Source organism: Melampsora larici-populina (assembly GCF_000204055.1).
Source record: "Melampsora larici-populina 98AG31 unplaced genomic scaffold MELLAscaffold_19, whole genome shotgun sequence".
NCBI lineage: Eukaryota > Fungi > Basidiomycota > Pucciniomycetes > Pucciniales > Melampsoraceae > Melampsora > Melampsora laricis-populina.
The window spans coordinates 691,438-716,204 of NW_006768783.1; the positions used below are offsets into that span (position 1 = coordinate 691,438).

At 39.4% G+C, this 24,767-nt stretch overlaps 4 protein-coding genes across 4 annotated transcripts; 2 read left to right on the forward strand and 2 right to left on the reverse strand.

The window, feature by feature from the left end:
- Positions 1 to 1,048: 1,048 nt before the first annotated feature.
- Positions 1,049 to 3,367, forward strand: MELLADRAFT_106705 (uncharacterized protein; the record flags this gene model as incomplete). The annotated part of the gene is made up of 5 exons (XM_007410180.1): positions 1,049 to 1,082; positions 1,167 to 1,415; positions 1,638 to 2,612; positions 2,770 to 2,849; positions 3,272 to 3,367. 5 exons carry the CDS (start codon positions 1,049 to 1,051, stop codon positions 3,365 to 3,367), a joined length of 1,434 nt encoding a protein of 477 aa, XP_007410242.1.
- A 168-nt stretch (positions 3,368 to 3,535) lies between these two features.
- On the forward strand, positions 3,536 to 5,950 carry MELLADRAFT_106706 (uncharacterized protein; the record flags this gene model as incomplete). Its single annotated transcript, XM_007410181.1, has 4 exons — positions 3,536 to 4,274; positions 4,509 to 5,198; positions 5,267 to 5,697; positions 5,789 to 5,950. 4 exons carry the CDS (start codon positions 3,536 to 3,538, stop codon positions 5,948 to 5,950), a joined length of 2,022 nt encoding a protein of 673 aa, XP_007410243.1.
- Positions 5,951 to 9,425: 3,475 nt separating this feature from the next.
- MELLADRAFT_86594 (uncharacterized protein) lies at positions 9,426 to 12,810 on the reverse strand (the record flags this gene model as incomplete). The annotated part of the gene is made up of 21 exons (XM_007410266.1): positions 9,426 to 9,553; positions 9,633 to 9,673; positions 9,740 to 9,782; positions 9,851 to 9,921; positions 9,993 to 10,064; positions 10,139 to 10,158; positions 10,234 to 10,407; positions 10,489 to 10,597; positions 10,685 to 10,704; positions 10,770 to 10,807; positions 10,874 to 10,885; positions 10,977 to 11,236; positions 11,311 to 11,381; positions 11,461 to 11,466; positions 11,548 to 11,600; positions 11,664 to 11,688; positions 11,774 to 11,947; positions 12,052 to 12,168; positions 12,258 to 12,312; positions 12,386 to 12,518; positions 12,624 to 12,810. 21 exons carry the CDS (start codon positions 12,808 to 12,810, stop codon positions 9,426 to 9,428), a joined length of 1,809 nt encoding a protein of 602 aa, XP_007410328.1.
- Positions 12,811 to 14,675: 1,865 nt separating this feature from the next.
- MELLADRAFT_71918 (uncharacterized protein) lies at positions 14,676 to 17,284 on the reverse strand (the record flags this gene model as incomplete). The annotated part of the gene is made up of 7 exons (XM_007410265.1): positions 14,676 to 15,162; positions 15,226 to 15,624; positions 15,706 to 15,826; positions 15,898 to 16,228; positions 16,301 to 16,493; positions 16,637 to 16,710; positions 16,827 to 17,284. The coding sequence occupies 6 exons, from the start codon at positions 16,685 to 16,687 to the stop codon at positions 14,923 to 14,925; spliced, it is 1,335 nt and encodes a 444-aa protein (XP_007410327.1).
- Between the last annotated feature and the right edge of the window lie 7,483 nt (positions 17,285 to 24,767).

The window sequence follows — 24,767 nt, forward strand, 5'->3', positions numbered from 1 at the left end:
TGGGGGTTATCAAAGGATGTGCTCAATTTGGGGCAGGGCGTACATGGATATAAGGATATCTCAGGGAATTAAAGTCTCATTCATTGCAGTTTTCGACATTTTTGAGCGAATAGTACCATGGGCACCACAGTGCCATTTCTTTGGGTGGCTCCAAGGAGCTCCAAAGCTTATAGTGACTCATCCGAATCATCGCCAGAACCATTTTTGAGAAAACCAGCTGTAACTTTGGCCCAGTTTAAGCGCAGTCACTGTCAACTTCTCTATTCTAGAGACCTGTAACACAAATATCAAGCGGATTGCCAGATATAAAGACACTTTGTAAAAAGGCATCACGTTCACCAAATGACTTAAATTTCTTTTCGAAAGCTCTTTAATTCGAACCAGCCCAAGAATGGGTATCATATATATGGGCTTCGATGCTTTTTAAGTTTTGGATACCTCATTATCATATTCAAGTGAGCACTTGAAATCTTGATGTGGTTGATGTGTTGAACGTGTACCAAAGCTGCTCAGAGTCTCATCTTGATATTTGATGCGTAGAAAATGATATTTATGTAGTTGATCTTTTAAAACTTCTTGATGCAAGTTCTCAGTTGAACTTTAACCTGATCATATCATATGCTCTTATGTATATGTTGTTCAAGCACAGCAAAAAAAACTTTGCACCCACATCCACCCACATCCGGGCACATGTCAAAGGTTTGTGTTTGAAGTTTGATAGGTTGTGAAGTTGCGATCAAATGAATGGGATGAACATGAATCAAACTGAATGAGATCATCAAACGATTGACTTTCATTTCATCATCGAGCCTCGAGGATTGTTTAGAGTTACAAGCCAACTCCCACACTGTCGCTCGCAACCCGAGCCGTGGAACTTTGGCTAAGTTGAAAGATTTTTTCAAGATCATCCATTTATCGGCTTATGTAATCGATCCGAGTTATATAAACTCACATTTCTTCTCGTCCATATTGTATATTGCACCACTAGATTGCACCTTCATATTCCTTTACACATATTTCCTTGCTTCAATTTCCTCATAAATTAACCATGACACACTACGCAGAACGATTGAATCATCATGGTGATTCTTTATGCATCATTTAACCTTTTGCCTATCAATGCGTATGAAGAAAACAAACTCACTAACTGCTCATTTGTTTCACAGATCCACTCAACACGTTTGAGAACCATGCGTATCCTGAATCTTTCCGTGATCTTGATCTTTTAGCAGAAGACGAAACGTATGATCATCATCCCAGACAAACTCGATTCCATGGAGGAGATTATCATCGAGATCCACTTTTGTCTCATCATGGTGATTTCGGAAATAATCTAGGTTATCATCATTCAGATGGTTTGATGAATGATTTAGATTATCATGAAAGGTTTGATCACCCTTCTTCACATTTGGGAGGTACGTTTCCTTTCGATTTTCCCTACCACCACTTTTACACTGTGTACAACATTTTGATATTCATTTTCCAATAAATCAATTACTAATCGACTTCATCAAAAAACGCGTCCTACATTCATCATCATCTAGTTCGTCTCTCTCCGTTCATCTCCTTCATAAACAAACAGATCACAAACCTAAACAAAATTTAATATTTTGATGGATTTTTAGATACTCTGACAGGTATAGGCTCACATCCTCCTTTGACCCGAGATCATCTTCATCATCATGATTTGGATTTACATGGATATAATCCTCCATTAGTCGATACTTATTACAATCGAATGCATGATGTTTTACCTCGTCATTTACCATATTATGATCAAGATGCTTTTATGGGATATGGTGGACTTGGAGGCTCAAGTGGTATGGGTATGGAAGGTATGGGATATGGAACTGGATTAGGATATGGTACGGACATGGGATACGGAGTGGGTCTAGGGCACGGGGCAAGTTTAGGATACGGAGCAGGAATGGGAATGGGAATGGGAAGTACGATTGGAATGGATCCATTTGTCGATGGTATCAATCATGATTACGGTTACGGTCGAGTTCCACCTTTATCATCTTATGGACTTTCACCCACTGGATTTCAACCATCACATGGTCCGATGTTAGATGACCTTTATCTATTCGAACTTATGTTAAGATCTGATCAATTATTATCTGAACGTGAAAGATTAAATAGATGGGAAGAAAGAATGAGATGGGAAGAATTAAATGATCTTGAAAGAGAAAACCAATGGAAACAGATGAGTTTGATGAGACGTGCTCAACTTGGACTTGGTGGAGGTTCGTATTGGGGATCACAACTTGGTGGAGTACCGATAGATCATTCATTGGGATATCATAACATGATACCAGCATCTGGTAGATCTGCAATTAGCGCAGGCATCTTAGGTCAACCTCATTATGGTCTCTCATCTGGTCTTGCAACTCGATATCCTATGTGGGGCATAGGTGGACTAGGTATGGGTAGAAGGATCTCAAATCATCGTTTAAGACCACGTCATCTTATTCGTCAAGCCAATATCAGAAGAGATTATGCTGAACGCAGAGGTGAAATTCCACCTAGACCTAGAATTGTCGGACCTGGATTGATGGGTACAGGCGTTCCTGCACAACATTGTGGTCTTAGAGCTGGCTTAGGTTTATTGAGTGAGTCAAGTTAGGTCTTCTTGAAAGATTGATGAAGTATTGACACTGAGGATTTTTGTATGATTTGTGAATGGTCTTTAACTTCAGACTCGCAAAGGCGAGTTCGTTCTAGAATGATGCGTTGAATCTTTTTCGACGAACTGTTTTCAAAAAAAAGTGTGCTTTGGTCCAGTCTTTATCTATATCTTCATCATAAAATGTATAATATCGGCAACTTCAATGTCATCGCGGGATCTTGTATGTTACATTCCGATAGTGATACGTTATTTAGGTTTATAGAGCATTGTCTTCCTCTTGGTTTTTCAAAAATGCAGTTGATTGTCTTGATCAAAATTTTGTCAATGGATGATCATGATTGATATACCTTATTGACCAAGAAGATTCCATTCTCCAGACAAGATATATTTTCACTTCGAGTGATGAGCAAATATATTCAGAATGAGTCAAGTTCATATCACACCTCAACAATTGCTGAGTATCATTGAAAGATAAGAGGCTGACAGTGACAAGGTCTATGCCATGATAGTTTATAGGCTGCAATATCCAAGGCATAATTTGAGACATGCAATTGTTAACATTGTTACACCTACACCATCACATGAATCTGAAGATGACTGCTGAATATTTCCATGAGACACATCACGATTTCGCATCTGTAGTATCTAAACGCTGATCCCAAGCACGAGCGTCATATTTACAACGTCTCCCATCATAAACAGGCGGCTCGCACTGCGATGCGTGGAGGCGCAGTGTGAAAACTCGTGTTGAGGCCCACCGCAGCGATTCCGCATTGACATCGCAATGAGACATGGTCACATTCACAGTAAACACACTCTAGGAACTGGAGTGACATAAAAGGCCGCTGCCAACAAGCCTCAGTCGTCAACTGTCACTCTACGAATTCCTCTGAAAGAACATACAAGATGGAGTCATTCTTACGCTTGATTTTGTTGACATCTCTCCTCTGGGGACGGCTATCTGTATATGGAATGGTTCCCTTGCTCAGGAACCTGCCCAGTGAAGCTACTTCATCCACTGCCAAAGTAGAACCAGAAGCTATCGAGGTGAATAGGTTCACTTTCACCGCCCCGGAAGACATTCCTACTGCCATGAACGAAATGGGGATACGTATGTCACGAGAAGCCGAGAAGAACCCAAGAGCTCGACATAGGCAAGACGATCTACATAGTTCAGCAAAAAGAATAAAGATCGAACCGATCAACGGAAGTCAAGAACTCAACTTTAGATACAAAGGGACAGATATCAGTACTCATGACTTTACCAAGTCTGTGCCTTCAGCGCGTGTTGTGCCCTATTCTTTCTTCTTTCAGTCATCAGCAAAAATGGCAAAAATGACTACTGTTGATCAGTACATCATCAAGCTAGCCGGAATTATTCAAACATTCATATCAAAACTAAACGCAGCTTCTCAGCCTTGGGGAATGTGGATACATGAAAATCAATCACTGGCACTGGAGTGCTTCAGTACTGCACATGCTGCGCTGCATAGAGGTAACTTGGGAGAGTGTGAAAGGTTGTGGGTTTTAGGTATTGTTGCAGCACTGGTCAAAAATTTACCTTCAATATCAACAGACATTGTCAATAGATTGCAACATGCACCTTGGAAGCATCATTCCTATTTAGAGATTCAAGCTGCCATTGGTTTGCCATACCTTTACTCCTGTCATAAATTCAGTGTGTGGTACTGATTGGTGTAATGATGTGTCTTTCCCCAAACCAGAATACGAGGAATCGCTGACAGAGAAATTTAGGTCAATTTTGTTGAAGTCCCAGTTTCACAACACCAACCAAGGTAATATGATTCCACTCAGGTCCTTTGGAAGTGTAAGTCTTATAATAAATGTTCAAGCTCTGACAATTGCATCATTTTATTAGGCTTAGAAGAATGTTTTTCAAGAGCCAGATTATTTGAATCACATGATGAGATAAGGACAAAGTACTTCCCAGCCAAACGGAGCAGCATTGATAAATTTGTCTCTGAGAACCTACTGAATGTTAAGATTCCTGAAGAAGATTCAAGTATCAAGTCAATGATCCGTAGCTTTGCAAGCTATTTCAAACATCTTGAGATCCCTAGCTGGGAAGGAACATATGGGAAGGCAATCTTTATTTATTTGATGAAAAATTGGCAGAATGTATATCCAAAAGATAGTAACACACTTTTGGAATGGATTGAGATGGATTTCAATCTGTACAGAGATCTTCATCTTCCATTTTTCAAGGCTGATATTAAATCAATCCTTAGGACCACAGGAATCACCTCAAATTATATAAAGTATGATGAAATGATTGATCCTTCCAGACCACTCAGAGCACCAATTTTGGAAAGAATCTTCAGCTTTGGAGGTCATCACGAGATACCAAATAGCTTAGAGGGCAGCCTGTACAAGCTGGCAGTCATTGCATCTCTCATTCATCCTTCCTTGAAAGATATGGTTATTCAAGGAATTGATCAGAACCCTCGTATTGTTCAAAGACTTGCACCTGTTTGGTCAGAAATGTACCATGCTTTGGAAGTGGGAATCCATGAGTTCTTTGACTACCACTATATGCCATTTAAACAACGTGAGTGAAGTTGGTGTGACTAATTCCAATTTTCAAAGATCTTCAATCAGCTGATATTTATTTGATAGGTCCAAATTATCTTGCCATGGCCCATAGGCACTTATTATCAGGAAACTTGTTCAAGTTCTCCGAAACTGAATCACTGGGAATGTCTCTTCAGAGAGTTCCCCTACATGTGTCCAAACTTGATCCAAGCTTGGTGACCAGAATACTTTCTGAAGTAAAAAAAATCTTATATACCCATATAGAGCGTAATGAGCTTCCAAAGGTATATCTGATGGTCCTAGAAGTCATACAACATTTACTCAAATATTCTCCAGGTTCATCACAAATTTTATTAAAGCAATTAGACAAGGACATTGAATTCAGGGAAACCCTATATCATAGTATTGGACATGTGCTTGAGTCAAAGATATTCGATGATCATGTAGCAATCATAGATGAATGTGCTCTGGCCTATGAAATTGAAGACGTTTTAATAAGTCTTCAAGAGATATTGGTGAGTTACCTTAAAGTTTTCATCTCACCAAACAATTTGTCTCCTATTGAATGTATATTGATGAGCATCTTACATGAAACTATTTTTTAAGTCTCCTGGCACAGTTTGGCAATGGGGGGAAGTTTCAAAAAACAAAGGACACATTGATAAGTATGCCAAGATACTTGAAGAGGAGCTCTCCCCTTATTCAGGATTAGAAATTGGTGATCTACCTGACCCCAGAGAAGAGAGCTTGAAGTGGCTCCAAAGATGAGTAGAATTTGGATGATACAAAGACCCCCCAAGGATTTATTTGTGATGGTCAAAGGTAAGGCTTTCTTCTTTTAGTACACCACAAGAGTATGGCAGGGGTGTATTATGTTCTTCTTTCAATCAGAGTGGTATTTGTGGTAGATTTCTGTGTTGCTTTTTCACATTTGTGCTTATGGTCTTGTTTGGTTTCAATTCCTTGCTTCTGAGTATTTTATTTGCTCTATTTTTTTCTCATATACTAAAGCTCTTTCAAGTTTCAAGTTCACTTGTCTCTTAGGACCTGGGAAACTTGGGAGATTATCTGTTCTTTTTTAACTCAATAACGTGTTATTCACTCCATATTCTATTCACATCAAGTACTTGAAGTTCTCCAGGAAAGGCATTGAAGAACCCGTTGTAGTATTTAAAGCTCAACAAGAGCTTTACAACACCTAAGAAGGGATAATCTACTATGTGTGATATAGTAGAAGTTGCCTAAAGACTGCCTTCTTCAAAGAAACCAGCACAAGGGCACTTGCTGACCACTTTGTGATAACAGAGAAAACGATAAAGGCACCCAAGAAATAAAGCAATACTGTTGTGAAGTATTATTCCCAGATTTTAAGCGCAAAAAGTCCACAAACTATGTTATTACTAGCAATACTGTTGTTAATTATTATTCCCAAAGAGACTTATAGTCTTTTAACACACGTAAATAAATTTCTCCTTGCTTTGAAGGGGCAGATTTAAGTGATCTTAGTACAAATATAGTAAATAAATGATGATTTATAACACTACAACAAAGGTATAAGATGCAGAAAAGGGAACAACAATCCCAAAATCATCAAGGAGTACTTATATCTACATGTAATAACCTCTACAATAGTCAACAGCCTCAAAAACCAGCCAAATCCGCCTAAAGAACCCTAAAAACCATATAATTATGGTTCTCAAACCTATGCAAAAATTCATGCAAGTTTCAAGCAACTTCTGTGCAAGACATGAATAGAACTTGCACAGATCTTGCACGGATCTTGCACATCAGTCTCACACAGTTTTTGTACCAGTTAGAACAAAATAGCTGGGGTTGTCAAAAAATTTAATGCACAAGATTGGTGCAAGAAATCTTGCACGGATCTTGCACATTGGTCTTGCACAGTTCTTGCACAGGTTTGAGAACCATAAATGACGCAATGTAATGATCTTGTTACTAATGTATGATGTAATTTTCACAGCCAAAAGTGATCAATGACACAATGATTCAATGTACAGCACTTCTTAAGATGAATACAGGTGATTTTTTCCTGGTAAACTAGCTGCAACCCAATTTTTGAGATTACAACTTTTTTCAGATGGGGTCCATTTTTGAACTACTATAGTGCATCTTGTAGCCCTCGTGATACTGATCATTTATGACACCCATATGACCTATTTCTGATGAGTGATGAGTAAGATATTGAGTTGTGAAGTTAAGGTTTTTTGGTGTTACATGTTGACTTGTGACTGTAAATTTGAGATTCACACCAATTTATTATTTCCCTTATACCTTTTTACATAAACCTCTGCTACTAGTGATTTAAAGTTTGTAAATTATGTAATCCACTCTGCTGTGTTGAATGAGCTATTTACCAACCTAATCTGACATTGTTTGACATATGTAATTAGCTGAAAACCTTCATTTTTGACAAAATTCACCCATTTTCTTCACTTTTCACAGCTGTTACTCTCTTTTTCTTGCTCATGTAATATGGCATCATCTTCCATAACCTTAAAAATGCCGGAAAATCCTCTTGGCAACCTTAATTTCCACTACTACCCCATTACATGTGTAAACTACACGTATAACCCTTGTTTACCATCCTTGAAAAAGTACCTTTCTGCTAATAACTTCTGGTTTCCCTTATCAACCTTCAAGATTAAAATTGTTGCTGTATAATAAAATGTTGTTCTTTCATATTCTAACCTCATAAATCCCATAAATTTAATATTAATACCCAAAAAACCATTTTCCAACCTTTACACCTATATTTTTGAATTTTTCTTATCTTTTCTTTTTCTGTCTTTTTGTAATAACTTTGTAAGGAAACTATAATGATCTTATGAATATATTTGAAATGAGATGACATAATCTTGAGTCAATAACTACACATAAGCCTCTAAGAGCTTCAATCAATCTAAAAACCGCCATTTTGAATTTTCTACTACACTGAAGTTTTCTAATAACTTGATAAAGTAATAATGATTAATTTTCTTGATTGATCCCACAAATAGATCACCACAACATCCAATAAATCTTTTACATCTGTTCTTGAGTTCATATCTGGTCTGTCCAATCAAATAGTCACTTTGGCTTTTCTCAATTTTATCTTGATTTTGGTCGTCACCTTTTTTTGAAGATTCCCAAAATCTCTTACATGTGCTGAATACACAATCTGAGTAGGGACACTGTAAACATTATACATCATTCCCAAGTGGGAATGGGAAACCAATTAAGAGTAAATTCTGTCATAAAAGGATCTACCAGGACCCCAGAGAGCTTCTATTGAGGCATATGATGTAATTTCTCTTTCTTATACTACATACCCTTCATTTGAGTTTGAATTCATAAAAAAGCTGATACAGTTCCTTGCTCTTTCCTCAACAAGACCTTTGAGTCAGTGTATGTAGTGAATTTTTAGTGCTTCTGTCAAGCTGAAAAAAAGTTACAGCATGTATTACATATGATTCACTTATTCAGATGGGCAGATAGCTGAACAGATCTGTATGTACATGATAGCCACTCACTCACTGAGCCTGCTGCACATATGTAGTGCAGATGTTATGGCTCAGGTATACAGTGATAGATCCTTTTATGACAGACACTCTTAATCATTTTCCCATTTCCACTTGGGGAAAATGTATGAAGTTTACAATGGGGCATTAGAGGTTTGGTTTGTGGGGGGTTGTGGACTTCTAGGTAGAAAACTTTTTGGAAGAAAACCTTTCACAAAAATTGAATTCTATCTTATGAGACTGAATGTGCTTCTCTTCTGGGAAAGACCTTGGACCAGAATCTTTCATAACTCTCTCGATTTTGAGTCCAGGGTAAAAAAATCAGTTTTGACTTTTTTTCTACAAAAATCAAAAAAGCAAAACAAGGCTTTACAAAAACCAAACAAAATTCAAAACTGGTTACATTGTTTTTCTTTCCTTTTTTCTTGTGTATTTATTTATGTCAAAAATGATGATTAAAACACACACTGAAAGACCAAACAAAAGAGAAAAATCCCATGAAGAAGAAGAAGAAGGAAACAATGCTTTCAGATCACCAAAATAAAGATAAATAATCAACAAGTCAGATAGATTTCAGTAGGCCTTCATGACCGACTTTTCTGGTTGTTTTAAATGCATGGTTTTTCATGATCCAACCAATTTCTCCATTTGATATCTAAAGTAAAACAAACACATTAAACACCATCAGTACATCTCAATCAAATTGGTCAAGTAAGTTGAAAGATCTAAACATGAATTAAAACGCACAGAGGAGGTAAAGGTTGAACTCTTTGACGGAATATGTTCTTCTTAATCCAATAAGAAAGGTTCTTAATTTGGTAGGAAGCATGTCTCGTAGTTGGAACAGAGAAGACTAAACGTTCATTCAGAGAAGAATTATCGATTAGTAAATTCAAAAGTTTCATTTATTGTTGTGAAGTAAAAAGACTGACCATAATCTAATTCTTCAAGTGTTAGAGCTTTCGTCTCAGGCCTAGAAAGATAAACGGGTTAGATGATTCACTTCGATTATATCGAGATAAATAGTATCCAAGCTTACATGAAGAAAAAGACCAAGACCCATCCGATGATACACCAACCAGCTAAAACCAAATCAAAATCAGATTCAATCCAAACCTCTGGAAGACAATCAAGGACAGATATTACTCACCATACCAACCAAAGGCACCTTGTGGAGTGAAAGCATTCAATAATAATGGGAAAGTGATAGCCAAGACAAAACTGATAATTACCAAAACAATCAGCAGTGGTCACAAAGTGTAGAAAGAGAGGAACAGAAAATAGGTCCTTACTTGAACAACCAAGTGACTGCAGTAGCATATGACATTCCGAAATCACGAATATAGAGCGGGAAAGCCTCAGCACTAGGAATAGGAAAGAATAGAATAAAATGTGAGTTCAAAGTTTTCAATCGACGTTTAACTTTATGACCACATACCTATAAGTGAACGGTACAGGCTAAAGTACAAAACAACCTCAATAATTATTAACGGGAAAAGATAAAATTAATTAACATGAAAAGAAGCCACATACCCCAGCACCAGGACTATAGAAGACCATAAAGAGGTAAATCGCAGTAGCGACCACACCAGCTCGACGAGAATCACCAGGCCCATCAAATGGAATGAAGAATGCCATACCGGTCACTAAAAGACAAACAGCCATAGCCGGGAAAGTAGCTAAAAGTAGATTTCTACGTCCAAAAGTCTAACAAAAACCAAGAAGGATCCAAATTTGAATGAGGATGTTGATCGTCACTTGTTCGAAAAGCAAAACCAAATGGCTTACATCGATAGTATAGAGAGCTGGGATTGCAAAGAGCCAATTGGTGATACCAGTACCCATAGTAGTAAGTAAAGCAGTCTTTACACTGAATCCAGCTTGAACGAAAACTTGTCTAAACGAAGTGGATCGGAATTTAGAAAACGCAATTCCAGTTGAACACCTAGAAGATAGTGTGGAAAATTAAGAAAATTTCACTTACGAACTGTAATATGCGATCACCTGATTGAATGAGACTTGGTCAGCGATGATGATCAAGAAATAAGAATGTAGTGAACAATACTAACGTTGACACCACAGAACTGCTGCATGAACATCACCAAACCTAGAAATAAAGAAAATGATAAGTAAGATAGATCAATAAGTGATCAAGATCAGAAAACCATCATACCTGATGCATAAGCTAAGAATCCCCAAACAAACAAGCGTGGACCAAAAAAGTCAGTAATCAAAAAAGGAGAAAAAGATAGGTTGAAGAAGAAAAACAAACAAACCTGCTCTACGGACTCTAGGTACTCTCCACATATCAGCAACTAAATTTCGACCTTGTATAGTCTCTTCTTCGATTTCAAGTAATTTAGCAATATAAAATAAATCTCGACTGGCTTGTAAATCACAAAACCTAAGTCTTCTCATCGATTTATAAGCTTCTGAAACTCTTCCTTTACCCATATACCAACGTGGTGATTCTGGTGCATAGTAGATCATGGCACAAACGAAGATTGGTGCAACTACTGTGGATCCTAACATTAATCTTGAAATATTCAAATTTGTATGTATGTCAGTCTTTACATTGAGAAATCGGGTCACTTTGGATTTATTACTGACCTCCAAGCTACAGTAGGTTTCACATCGATGAAGATCACGCTAACAATATCTCCTAATGCGATTCCAAAAGCCTGAAAGATCGAGTCATATGCATGGCGTCAAGATGCTATTTGAGTCTAGAGTGACTATGTCGAGTATCATGTTACTCACGGTCCACTGTAGACATCAATCGAGAACCAATTAGTAATCATTACAGAGTGTTTTTTATTTTAATAGGACATCATAAAAAAAGCTCACCATTTGCCATTGCATTACCAAAGCTCCACGGATAGGTGCGGGTGCACATTCGGCTAGACAACACAAAACAACTAAATTCAACTATAATCACGATAAAAAAGAGGAAATAAACTCACCCGTATAAATAGGAGCAGTAGCAGACTAGCAATCCAGAGACCGAATAAAAAGAAATAAATCAAACTCAAAATAATGTACAAGGTGAAAAAAGATCAGAGATGAAGATTACCTTAGGACCAATACCCAAACCCAATACTAATCGAGCAGCAAAGAGTTGAGGCCAAGAGTATGTAAAAGCTTCCCAAATTGAAGCTAATCCAGCAATAGCGCAAGACAGAAAGATCACCCCACGTCTTCCCATTAAACGATTCAATGGATCCGTTAACCAACAAGCAAAGACAGCCTGAAAAAAATAAGGAAGATGTTAGAATAGAATTCAAGAATAAATTTGGATTTGATGATAGAAAATTTAAAAGGGAAGGATTTCCGTTGAAGATATGAACTCACACAACATAGATAAGGAGCACTATTCACTAAACCTTGAATCAGAGCGGTTTTATTGCTACCATCTGAAGCAATTCCAAATTCCTCATCATAGTATAACATAGCACCATTTACTACGGACTTTTTTTGGTAAAGTAAAAGGAAAAGATAAACAAATCATACATTAATTTTTGGTAAAATAGGAGTAAAATAGCCAAAAGATAAATTACTTCATCCATTCCTTGTACAATAGCTGCCATGGATGAAATCACAGCAATATAATACCTGTGTAGAAGACACACAAGAGTCAATTTAAATTCAGCAAAGGTTTCTGGAAGTAGATAGATTTGAAACTTACATGATCATAGGCTGTCTCCATTTATGGGTAGTCTCAGCATCGATAAATTGACGCTCTTCATCAGTGATATGTGAAATCCGATCCAAATTTTTTGGGTCGGCAGCCAATACAGCTCCACGTTTGAAATTATCGACTGATTGTATAGAGAAAAAATTCAAACAATTAGAAAGATGGTCAAAAGATGTTGAGAGAGGGAAAGAGAAAATAAGAGTTTTTTTGAAGAAAAGTCATAATTCACCTTGATCAAGTAAACCATTCTTTTCACAAAATTCAACGGCAGATGCTTCTAATTCTTCAATGGATAAACCAGCAAGAGGGTTTTCGAGTTTAGCAGATAGTTTACTTAACTCAGCTATTTCAGCTGGTAAATCAAGTTGTTGTTTCTCATTGGTAGTATTACTTAATTCCTTCTCAGCCAAGGTCATCTTGAATGATGAGAAAGTGAGATGAAAGAGAGAGAGAAAAGGATGATGGTAAGAAGGTTCAGGATGATTTGTTACTCTGTAATCTTTTAAAAAGGAACAAGTAAAGTGTGATGAGACTAAAAGTAAAGTGTTTTGAATCTGTAACCTTTGAGGTCAAAAGTGGAGAAATTGATCCAAGATGATCAGTTTTGCTATTGATGATTTTGGGACAAGTTTTATGGTGTGGTGATTTGAAGATAAGTTTGATGTTGATGTGATGAAGGTTTGACTGCGTAAAGTCTGATTTGAGACGCGCGCGCGTGTGTGTTATGGGTGGTAATGTATGCGATTGAGAAACTGGAAGAGAAGAGAAGAGAAGGGAAGAGAAATCGATGAGGTGGCTGAATCAACTGTTTGCTGAGATTTAAGCTGACAGCTTTGGAATGCTGGCGAGAATGCTTGATAAGGTCGGATAATTCGAATAACTCTTTTGATAAATGTGGTTAAGCTTGAAGAAATCTCTTTTGTTCTTACAAAAACAGAAGGAAAAGAAGAAATTGTGAGACGATTGGTATTTAAAGGTTCAAGTTCAGTTATATTCCTCAGACGATACAACTGCGATCAATGGCTCATCTAATCTACCATATAACGTAGAAAACCAAAGCATAAGGTTCAACGATGTGCATCATGATATTCATTATGATACGGGAGAAATTAAAGAGGGGAAGCTGAGAAGTTTTTGTTTTGCGACGAATCGATTGAATTGAAGAAGAGTTGAATGCTGGGAAAAGAAAGACTTTGAGTTAAAAGTTAAAGCCCTTTCGGAGGATATGAAGATGGCAAAGTGAGAGTTGCACAAGGTTGCACAGGTCGAGAGTTGACGTAGTCTATTGATTCGATCTTATTCTTATCTTCTGATCTCCTCACTCAAGATCTATAAGATTCGATGACGCATGTAACTGGCCAAATTCTCATTAAACTTTTTTTCGGCTTGGTTTCCTCTGTGAATTGGTGTGATGATGAGGTGACATTCACTCAGGATGAATACCTAGGTTCGGTCATCGATCGATTCTATGTATGTAGTCAGCTGTTGCTGTGTTCTTCACTTGAAGTCTTTGAAGTCTTTGAGATTTATTTTCATCTTTCAAGTCTCGTGATCGTTTATGTAAATGATTCTAATCTTTGAAACATTCGCAGGGAAATGACTCACAGCAATTGACATCCATGACCCGAACGTAACAAACAATGGGCTTTAAATGACCACATGACTTGAACCCACGTATTTCTTGACTTTAACTTTCAATGCACCAGTTATGCGACGTAATTCAACTTCACTAAAAACTACCATTTTTCAAATACAACTTCTTTACCAAAAACCTTCATCAGGTTATAAATGCTCCAACAAATGCAACTTGTGCCGGATTTTTGCCAAAGTCTTGTGTACAAAATGAGAACTGATCCCTGAAATCATTCCAAAGCTGTGATGAATGAAATGATGATCAGTTGATTTGAACCCCAAATCTATCTTGAGTTTGTGATTCCATAAGCTTTTGATCACGTTCCAATGAAGGAACACTTTGAAAACAATTGTCAAACTTTTCAAATCACTCACTCACTTACAAACCCCTGGAGGACCTCCAAAAGGCTTCTTTCAAGATCAAGTTCCATGGTAAGGTGGAATTCAAACATCTCATCCTCTTTTTATCATTCTTGTAGAGAGGCAAGTTAACATTTGATTGCTGGGAGGTGAATACGCACAATTACCCCCATCTGGCCTTGCCTTCACAACATCTCCAAGCGCAATCAAAGGTCAAAAAGGAGCCCATCTCTCGAGTTCAGCAGTGTCAAATTTTGATTCTCATACTTTTGCTCTCGTCTTTGGTTTTCCCAGTGATAGTAGACAAAAGCATATCCATTAAGCAGAGAGCCAGAGCAAAACACAGCAGCAGTCCAATTTCAAGTCTGATAACAAAACCAATTTTTGTGATTTTTTTTTCTTGGATCGCAGGAGAAGAGACAAAAAGAAATCAAGATACTAAACATAAACAGCCTATTCACAAAGGCAACCTTTTCGAATCCCATAAACTATTTCACATCCCCGATCACCTCTCTGCATCCTTCTGGTTTGCTTCTCTATGCATTCGGTCTCATTTTCTTACCCGCGGGGCCATCACTTTCACTGTCCTCTTCTTCTTCTTCTTCTTCCTCCTCTTCTTCTTCTTCAGCGTCCTCATCCTCATCTTCTTCTTCAGCAGTTTGAATTGCAGGTGGTTGCGAGTGAGCGGATGGCGGTTTGATTCTCTCGCCGCCATCTGAATCAGTATCACCCTCGGCCGCATCATCCTCTTCGTCATCATCTCCAGCCACAACAGCCTATTAAAGTAAATATGAGCTCTAAAGTACAAGTGCACACGTGTGAATGAATGGATGACTCACCTGACCAGTAGGTCGAAAATGTTGTTGAGGGACAACTGCTTGATGACCGATACCATTGGTAATTCCCATCCGAACTTGTTGAGGAGCATGTTCAGGGCGGTGCTCAAACTTTGGTTGAGCAACAGAGACAGGCTGTGGTTGCTGAGGTTGGATTGGGGCGACTTCTTCTACCTTATCAGATTTGCTGGGACGACCTCGCTTCTTTTTGATCGGATTACCGTCTGCGTCAAGGGTAGGGACCGTTCTTCGACGTTTAGGAGGAGCAGCTGCGACAGATGATCCATTCGAAAGGGCATGAGGCGATGTGGTTTGTGTGGCGGCCTCAGGGTGTAAACTTTTGTATTCGCGATTTTGGATATTCCAAGATGACATAGCTTGTTTACCGGCTTCGGACCATGGCTGAACAAAGAGAAGTCGAAGTAGATGGTCAATGGCCGATGATATGGGACTTCTTGATTGTTTTTGAAAGGTGTCACATACCTTTTTAGCCTCTTCATCGAGACTTTTCCATCGATCACCAATCTGACGAGCCAATTCTTTGTAATCTGCTGTAGGATTCGCAGCTCGCATCTCTTGACGTACGGCATTTTGGAAGAGGATACTGGATGAGGTGAGTAGATCAGCAAAGTGAGACGGATCGAATGTGATGCCGAAAAGGAATTGGGGCTCAACTATGCAGACGCAGGACGTTTGGGTGCGTTCGGGTCACGCTCTTTTTTCACCTTCTTCTCACGTCCCTTCTTGCCTACTGGTTGTTCAGCGGCTGGTGCATACGTATGTTGAGGGGCATGTATGGCTCCCGCATGTTCTTCTTCACTTGGGTCCTCGTTTTCGTCATCATCATCATCCGCTTCGTCCTCGGATTCGGGTGCTGTGAAACCACCTGAGTTTTGAAGATGAGGATTGGGATTGTACTGAGTTCGATTGTGGGGCGCATAGGGGGTGACGGCAGTGAAGCTTGGGCCTGTCGTTCCGTTTTGGGCAACCTGGCGGCCGTGGGGGTCTTTGGGGAAAAGAGCGGATTTAAGTGAGACGAATGAGCCAGCATATCGAGCGATTATAAGAGAGAACTGACGATGTGAGGGCAAATGCTGAGAGACCTGCTGTTGTGCAGACTGAGGTGTGTGACCATAGCGAGCAGCATGAGCAGGAATAGGCAGACCAGAGCCGGTCCCCAAGGTCTCGGCAATGACACGCGGATCAGAGTGTTGGACGAGCCCGATCAAATGGCCAAGGGATGAATGAACGGAGGCATAAGCTGCAAGCAGCTGTATCGATCACGATTTACAAAGACATTCAATGTTAGAGAGCACAATTCACAACGCAAGTAGGAGGAGAGCAGATATAGGAAGCTATGCGTATGCGTGGGAAGAACAAAGCAAAGAAAAGAACAAAACATGTGGATCCTCACCTGGTCCTTGGCGTCAAGTAAGGCTTTATGAGCATGAGTGTCTTTCACCATGATGATCGTATTTTGGAACCCAACTGATGTGCAAAAGGCGTGAAGCAAAAGAGGTTCGATAAGGATTACATCCAATATCGCGATAAAGAGAAGAGAGAAAAGGACAAACGATTTGCAAGACGGAGTTGATGAAACGAACCGAGGAGTAAGAGAGCAAGTATGTAGTGTATCAAGCTGATGATAGAGCGATTGCAGGGTAAGGGCAACACGAAGCGAACGCAGAAGAGGAAGTCGAAGCAATTCAGGTGGAGATAAAGGATGCTCTGGGTTGATGAGGATGTTAAAGAGAATTTGAGAAGTGCGAGAACACCAATGGGGGTTGGATGAGTTTTTGTAGTTGCGGGGAAAATAGATATGTAGCTTTGGGTTCTTTTTGAGGTTGAACGTGTAGAAAATTGAAAGACAAGCGTAGTGCTGCTTTTAAAAAATGACAATAGTATGATGAGGAAAATGGTGGGAACGAAGAAGAAGGGGTAGGGTAGAGTATTTTTTTTAGAGTATTGAGAGTATTGTTTTAATGAGGAGGGACAGGGTTTTGGTGTGTTTAATAAAAATAATAAAGCAATGAAAAAAAATTACGAAGCCAGAAGAAGCAACGATTCTAACGACGAAAGGCTGTTTTTGGTTCTTAAGGGATTTTGATTTTGAAGTTTGTACTGTACATATTGTAGTCTATTGTAGTCTAATTTATTGGTTGTTGAGGTTGTATAGGGTTGTATAGCTATAGTTCTTGATTTCTATCATTTTTGATTAAAATTATGTAAGTAATTTCTACCCACTGGCTTGCCCCTCCTGCTTTTGTTTGACCGCTTGAAGGAACGTTACACAAAAATACAAAAAGCCTCAAATGGACCTGTGAGTGTGAAGCTCCAGGTGAGCGCTTGCTTTTGGAGACTCAATCGATCGATTTGGGTTCATGGGTCTGTTTCGGTTGCTTTGTTAAGCTATGTTAAGCTGGGGGCTTTGACCAGATTGAGAATTGAACTACACATAACTAAAATAATCATCACAAAGACAAATAAAAGAATTACTTATGTAGTCTATCACTTACAAATCACATGCCTTCAACCCAGTTCAATCCTCATAAATATAAAATGGCTTGTACATACATACTTGGCAGATGGCGCGTGTCTTTGTTCGCTCCTTTTGTACATCCATACCACATGGACTTACCAACTTCGTTGAGCTCGTCATTGCGTAAATGTCATTTTGGTGCTACTCTAGTCTGTACGTATGCAGTCTGGAATTCTCATCCATGCTCTATGTTAACCCCTGTGTTAAACTCTTGACAACCTTTGATGTTTGATGGTCATGAAGTGAGTGTTGCATTTCAAACGATCTCTCTGTTGGTCTTTTGTTCAACCGGTCTTTTGTTCTAAATTTCTTGAACCCGGATCTTTCCCGCCTCGTCCCACATCTTTAGACGTTCAACTCTAAAGCAAAATCATGGTCTTTTGGATCAACTGTTCGGGAAACTGTTCTGAGGCGTCTCCGCTCAATCATGCGACACATATGTCAGTATGTGTAAAATGGAGATGGTAAAATGCCTTCAGTATCATGCAAGCCTATCATGTACGCATCGTTTCGAGACTTGGTTACAGCTTGACGTGACGTGTGTGAGGTGTAACCCAGACCACAAAGTTAAAAAAACTCCTCATCGGCTGAAAAGATGAGGAATTACAAGTAAATTTTTAATTCACCAAGAAAAAAAAACAGAATATGAAGGTAGTCGCAGCAATGTCGCATACGCATATGATTTTCTTCAATTGCTTTCGATTTCACATATCGCACTAACTATCTTTGTGGGTCAAATATAACTACATGCTAGAGTATAACTATTGTTTGTCTTCTATCGTCCGGACCATGTACCAAGCCTCCAAGACACCTTCATTTTACAATTAAAGCGCCCCAATTATGAACATGGAATGGGAAATTGAAAAGTAAGATAACATGAAGAAATTAATGATTTGCATGATATTTCTGTAGATATTTATCTAACACGTTTCCAAATGTGCAAATCTACCTGTGTCTTCAATACATTGTGTCAAATGCGGGAAAACTGCTGGTGATATGATGATACCTTATATGCAAATATCCCTGCTTTATGTTTGATCGAATACCTAATCTACATATGAACCTTTTCTTGCGGAATCCACATTTAACAAGAACTGACGGCTTCTATCTTAGCTCTACATATATACGTGTTGAATCGCGGTTTTCTGTCGGATCTATCCTCGATATCGCTGTGTTTAGGTTCCATATAATTGGGTTTGCTCCAGCGTATTGATAAAATGACGAAAAAGCTGTCTTTTCCCTTGGCCCGAATCTCGATCGCTATCTCACAATCACAACTGACTCAAAACATCAAAAGCTCAAGATCAGTTTGTGGCTGATGTTGTAGGCAGTGTACACATCAAAACATCCCGCCAAGGTAGGCCAAGGACATATATCAAACATGATTTATGCAAATGGGAATTCCAGCTGCGCTACATAACCTACCTGGAAACCTTTTGCTACACAACTTTGACCGTGATGTAGCGTGGTGGTGCAAAACCTGGGTACAGTAGGATGCAGTGCCACATAGCTTGGCAAGCTACACCATCTCAAAGGGAGGATTTATCTTAGCAGCATGCAATTGCACTACATTCAAAATATTCAGCAGTGCAGTGTAGCATAGCTGTCTGAGTGTTGGTGGTTGTTCCTCTGACATCACTATAATATACATGCCCAAGGCTCAAAACCCATCTTACTATCCTTGTGCATGAGACATGTGACAAGATTCACTGTGATATTTGATGAGTATTTTGTTTGTACTCAAATCAAAAGATTGGTCACTTTGCAAAGGCTACACTTCAATACCTCATCAGTGTTGAAAGACAATCAAGACAGGTACATTACTTAGGTTGGATTTCGGTTGGAGTTTTGGTTATGTAATACAATGACGTCGATGATGTTTATTAACTAGTGTTCCTGAATTGATTGTAGTTATCTTTGTGTGCGAATCCTTTGATCCTGCTCTCTTTCCTAATCTGCTGGAAAGAGAACTTCCTATCAGATCACAGTCACGAGCTTTAATAGCTCATCATTATTCGTTCTCATCTTTTATATTTCCCTCCCACGAATTAGGTTAGTCAAGGGTCTGCATACCCAAGACTGTGAGGAGAAGAGTGCACGCTAATTTCGCACTGGTTATTAGGTTAGTCAAGGGTCTGCATACCCAAGACTGTGAGGAGAAGAGTGCACGCTAATTTCGCACTGGTTATTAGGATTCCCCGATCGTTCAAGCCATTTACATGGTAGCGAGAGTGTCAATTGATCCGACATATCAATTTTTCGCTTTATGAACGACGAGGAACCTGATTTATCGAACCAGTTTTTCGCATCTTCACCCGCACAATCCATTTCTTCAGAACAGGAAGACTTCCAATCTACTTCAGATTTGAATTCGGATTCGATTGGTGATCAAACTTTCATCGAAGGTCTATTGTCTTTACCAACGATGTCAACATCAATCCCATCTAATCCACCTGCTGGTACAACTATTGTTACGACGACTAATCCATCCGCTTTTGGAAGTCGGAAGTTTCAAATAGCTTCATCTATGGTTAACACCTTGTCTAAGGTTTCAATCACCGAGAAACTTAATGATACCAATTATCCAAACTGGTCTTCAGAAATTGTTACTGGCATCAAATCGTTATCACTTGGATCTTTCTTATTGTCTGATAAAGATGAACCATCTACCGATGCCGATCTTTGTCTATTCAACGAGGTAGTCCGAGAAACCCTTACCACCTGGATGATCGCTAGATTGGACCAGCCGAACCGAAAACGTTTCGAACCTTTCATTACCACTGAGACTGAATTAGGTTCAGAACTTGAGTCCACTCCGAGTAAATTGTGGTTCAAGATTCGTGATCATCATGCTCCTCGAACTCCAGCTCATCAAATGTTGCTTCGAAGACACCTTTTTGGCCTGACTCAAGGAAACTCACTCTTACCCAAACATTTGGATGAATTTCATCGCCGTTACACCTCTTTCATTAACTCAGGTGGAAAGATTGGTAGTGTGGAGTTAGGACAACAATTGTTAATGTCCTTAAACTCGGATTGGATCAAAGTTGCTGAAGACATTGCCAACACCAACAAATTTGAATATGATTCAGTTGTCACCGCCTTGAATGTTTGAATCACTAATCGGGCCTTACTTCATCCTACAACTGCTGTCGTACCCATCATCGAAGCTAGTGCTGCTAGTCCAATGAGGAGACGCCAAGGCTTCGTACAAACTCGGTGTTCACCCAAGAAGTGTGTATCTTTAACGCACACTGAAGCAGAATGCATCCGGAACCCCAAAAATATCGACAAGTATAATGCTTGGGTCGAAGCCAAGAAAGCGAAAGGCCAATGGGTTGAACGTCCTTCAGCTTCCGCTGCCGACTTGTCATTTTCTACCTCAAGCGTCTCCACTCCTTCGTTTCCTTCTTTGTCATCTCTCCAAGAAGCATTAGATCGCTCTGAGTTTTCGGCTAGTGCCAGCGCCGTATACATTGTTGATTCAGCGGCTGATGTTGAAAGCGAACATTTTGGAATTGTGGACAGCGGCACCACTCATCATATGTTGAGATCCGAGAAATTCTTCGACTCTGATTCCTTGATCATGAACATGTCATCTCATCAACGTGTTGGTCTAGCAGGCGGTTCAGCTACGCTTGAAATTAAAGGACGAGGAAATGTCACCATCATAGGACCAACTGGGGATGTCACGACTTTATCCGATTGCCTATTTGTACCAGATCTTAAGCAGAATTTAATTGCTGGCGGTAGATTATTACATGATGGTTGGATCACCACTCGCCGTGAAGATGATACTTTTATAATTCAACGTGATGGAAAAACGGTGCTATCAGGAAGAGTTGACCCGCAATCAATGTTACTTAATCTTGCTGCGGTGCGTACTTTATCATCCGAAGACACATATCACACTTCAGCAATCACCAATACTTTAACTGAATCATTACATCTTCTTCATCATCAATTAGGTCACCCAAACTTTGCGTACCTGAAGCAAATGATTAAGGGGGATGTTGTTCTTGGTCTTCCGTTATCTTTATCTAAAGTTGTATTGCCCGCTATCTTACCTTGCAATTCATGTGATCTTTCTAAAGCACACCGTCAACCTCATTCACACACTCGTACTCGGTCCATTCACCCCTTGGATAATGTTCACATAGACTTGAGCGGCATTATGCGCACTCCCGCCATTTGCAGATGTTTATATTTCATTCTCTTCACTGATGATTACACATCCTATCGGCATATCACTGGTTTAAAATCAAAAGAAAAGGAAGAAGTGTATGGTGCTATACAAACATATATCTCTCTTGTTGAGCGCCAGTGTGATAGAAAAGTGAAATGTTTTACTTTGGACGGAGGTGGTGAATTTTTAAACGACGTTCTTCTTCCTTATTGTCAGAAAGAAGGAATTTATTTGAGAATAACCGCAGCCTACACACCTGAAGAAAATGGAGTGGCCGAGAGGTCCATGAGAACCATTGTTTTGAAAGGCAGATCAATGTTGATTAGATCAAACTTACCAGTTCGTTTCTGGTTGGAGTCAGTGAAGAATGCAGTCTTCCTGAACAACAGAACGACCACGACTACTATCAGCAAAAATAAGACACCTTTTGAGCTATGGTATGGAAGGAAGCCTGACATTTCTCACGTCAGAGCTTTTGGTTGTTTAACTTATGTCTTGATTCAAAAACCTGATAGGGACAACAAATATTCAGCCACATCGGAGCACGGAGTTTTGGTTGGACATACAGAACATAATCGAAACTATAGAATTTTTATGTTAAATGATTCAAAAGTAACCATTACTCATGATGCATCTTTTAGAGAGGATGTTTATCCATTCACTCGACTACCCGTCTTCGACATTTCACATCTGACGGTGGAAGATGATGAAGTTCAAACTCTACCACTTATCACTGAACCTGTCCCCGTACCGTCCAACAATGACGACGATCCTCAACATAATGTTGATCAAATTATACAGATTGAACATCATGAAGAACAACCCATTCCCAATATGCGACCTATCACCCCACCAAATTTACCTCGTCGGTCAGATCGTGAGATTCGTCCGGTCGTCCGATACGTACCTCATTCCACTGTTCATTCTAGTGTAGCCTATTGGCAGGACGACTGTTTCATCGATAAAGACGACATTTGTGCATATGCATTTGCTGCACAATCAACCATTCGATTAGTCACTGAACCAGGAAGCTACAAGCAGGCTATGAAAACTCCTGAACGTGATAACTGGTCAGCAGCTTGCGATAAAGAGATTGGCAACATGGAACGTAAGAAGGTCTGGGTGCTTGTAGATTGACCAACGGATGCACCGGTGGTTGGCTCAAGATGGCATTTTAAGGTTAAACACCGCCCAGATGGCTCTATTATTAAACATAAAGCTCGCATTGTTGCTAAAGGCTTTACACAAACTTTCGGTGTTGATTATGAAGAGACTTATGCGCCTACTGGAAAGCCTGCTTCCTTCTGCATCATTGTGTGTATAGCAGCTGTTAATGGTTGGGCTGTTCATGGGATGGATGCAGTCGCAGCTTTCTTAAATTCACCTCTCAAAGAACGAGTTTATATGGAACAACCCGAAGGGTATATCAAACCACGTAATATGAAGAAAGTATGCCTCTTGTTACAGGCATTGTATGGATTGAAGCAGTCAGCTCACGAGTGGAATGATGAATTTAGAACTATCTTAATCAGAATTGGTTTCTTTCAGGCAGAAGGCGATGAATGTGTCTATATCCGTTGACGTTCTTCTACCGACATCATTCTGTTTTATTTGCACGTTGACGACATGGCTATTACTGGTACTCATGCTTCTATTCCTCTATTCAAGAAAGAAATAAGTCAATTTTGGGAAATGGAGGATCTCGGCGAGGTATTGTGTGTTGTTGGGATAGAAACTCTTAGATTATCAGATCATCATTATGCTATTCACCAGCGTTCTATGACTGAATCCTTGCTTCTTCGATTTAACCTTGCGGATTGTAAAGCAGCTTCGACTCCAGTTCAAGGTGGCCTTAAACTTTTGAAATCAACACCGGAAGAAGCTACTGAATTTGCTAAACGTGAAGAACCTTATCGGTCAGGGGTAGGCAGTCTTATGTATATATCTCAATGTACACGTCCCGATATTGCCTATGCTGTGGGTGTACTGTCTCAACATTTAGACACTCCTTGTCAACAACATTGGGACGCTTTTCGCCACGTCTTGCGTTACTTGAAAGGTACTTTGAACTTAGGAATTCATTATCATGCTGGAGATCTCGAGCCATTCAAGATGTTATCAAGCTGGAATGTTCCGACCACCAACGTTGATTCCGACTGGGCAGGTTGTAAAAATTCAAGACGTTCGACTACTGGTTATATAACAACATTGTTTGGTGGTGCTATATCGTGGAGATCACGACTTCAGCAAACTGTAGCTTTATCATCTACTGAAGCGGAATATCGTGCGACAACAGAGGCTGGACAGGAGGTACAATGGTTGAGAAATTTGTTAAAGGATGTAGGATTAGTATGGGAAGGACCAATTAGTATAAATTGCGATAATTTAGGAGCTATAGATCTATCTTCAAATGCAGTGAATCATGGAAGAACGAAACATATTGACATTGAACACCATTGGATCAGAGAACAAGTCAATCAAAAACGCATTACATTAACTTATTGTAAATCAGCTGACATGACCGCGGATTTATTAACAAAGCCGCTGCATCCTGGCCCTTTTTGGCAACATATGAAGAGTATAGGAGTTAAGCGATGTCTTTAGCGTGTCTTGATTGAGGGGGTGTGTTGAAAGACAATCAAGACAGGTACATTACTTAGGTTGGATTTCGGTTGGAGTTTTGGTTATGTAATACGATGACGTCGATGATGTTTATTAACTAGTGTTCCTGAATTGATTGTAGTTATCTTTGTGTGCGAATCCTTTGATCCTGCTCTCTTTCCTAATCTGCTGGAAAGAGAACTTCCTATCAGATCACAG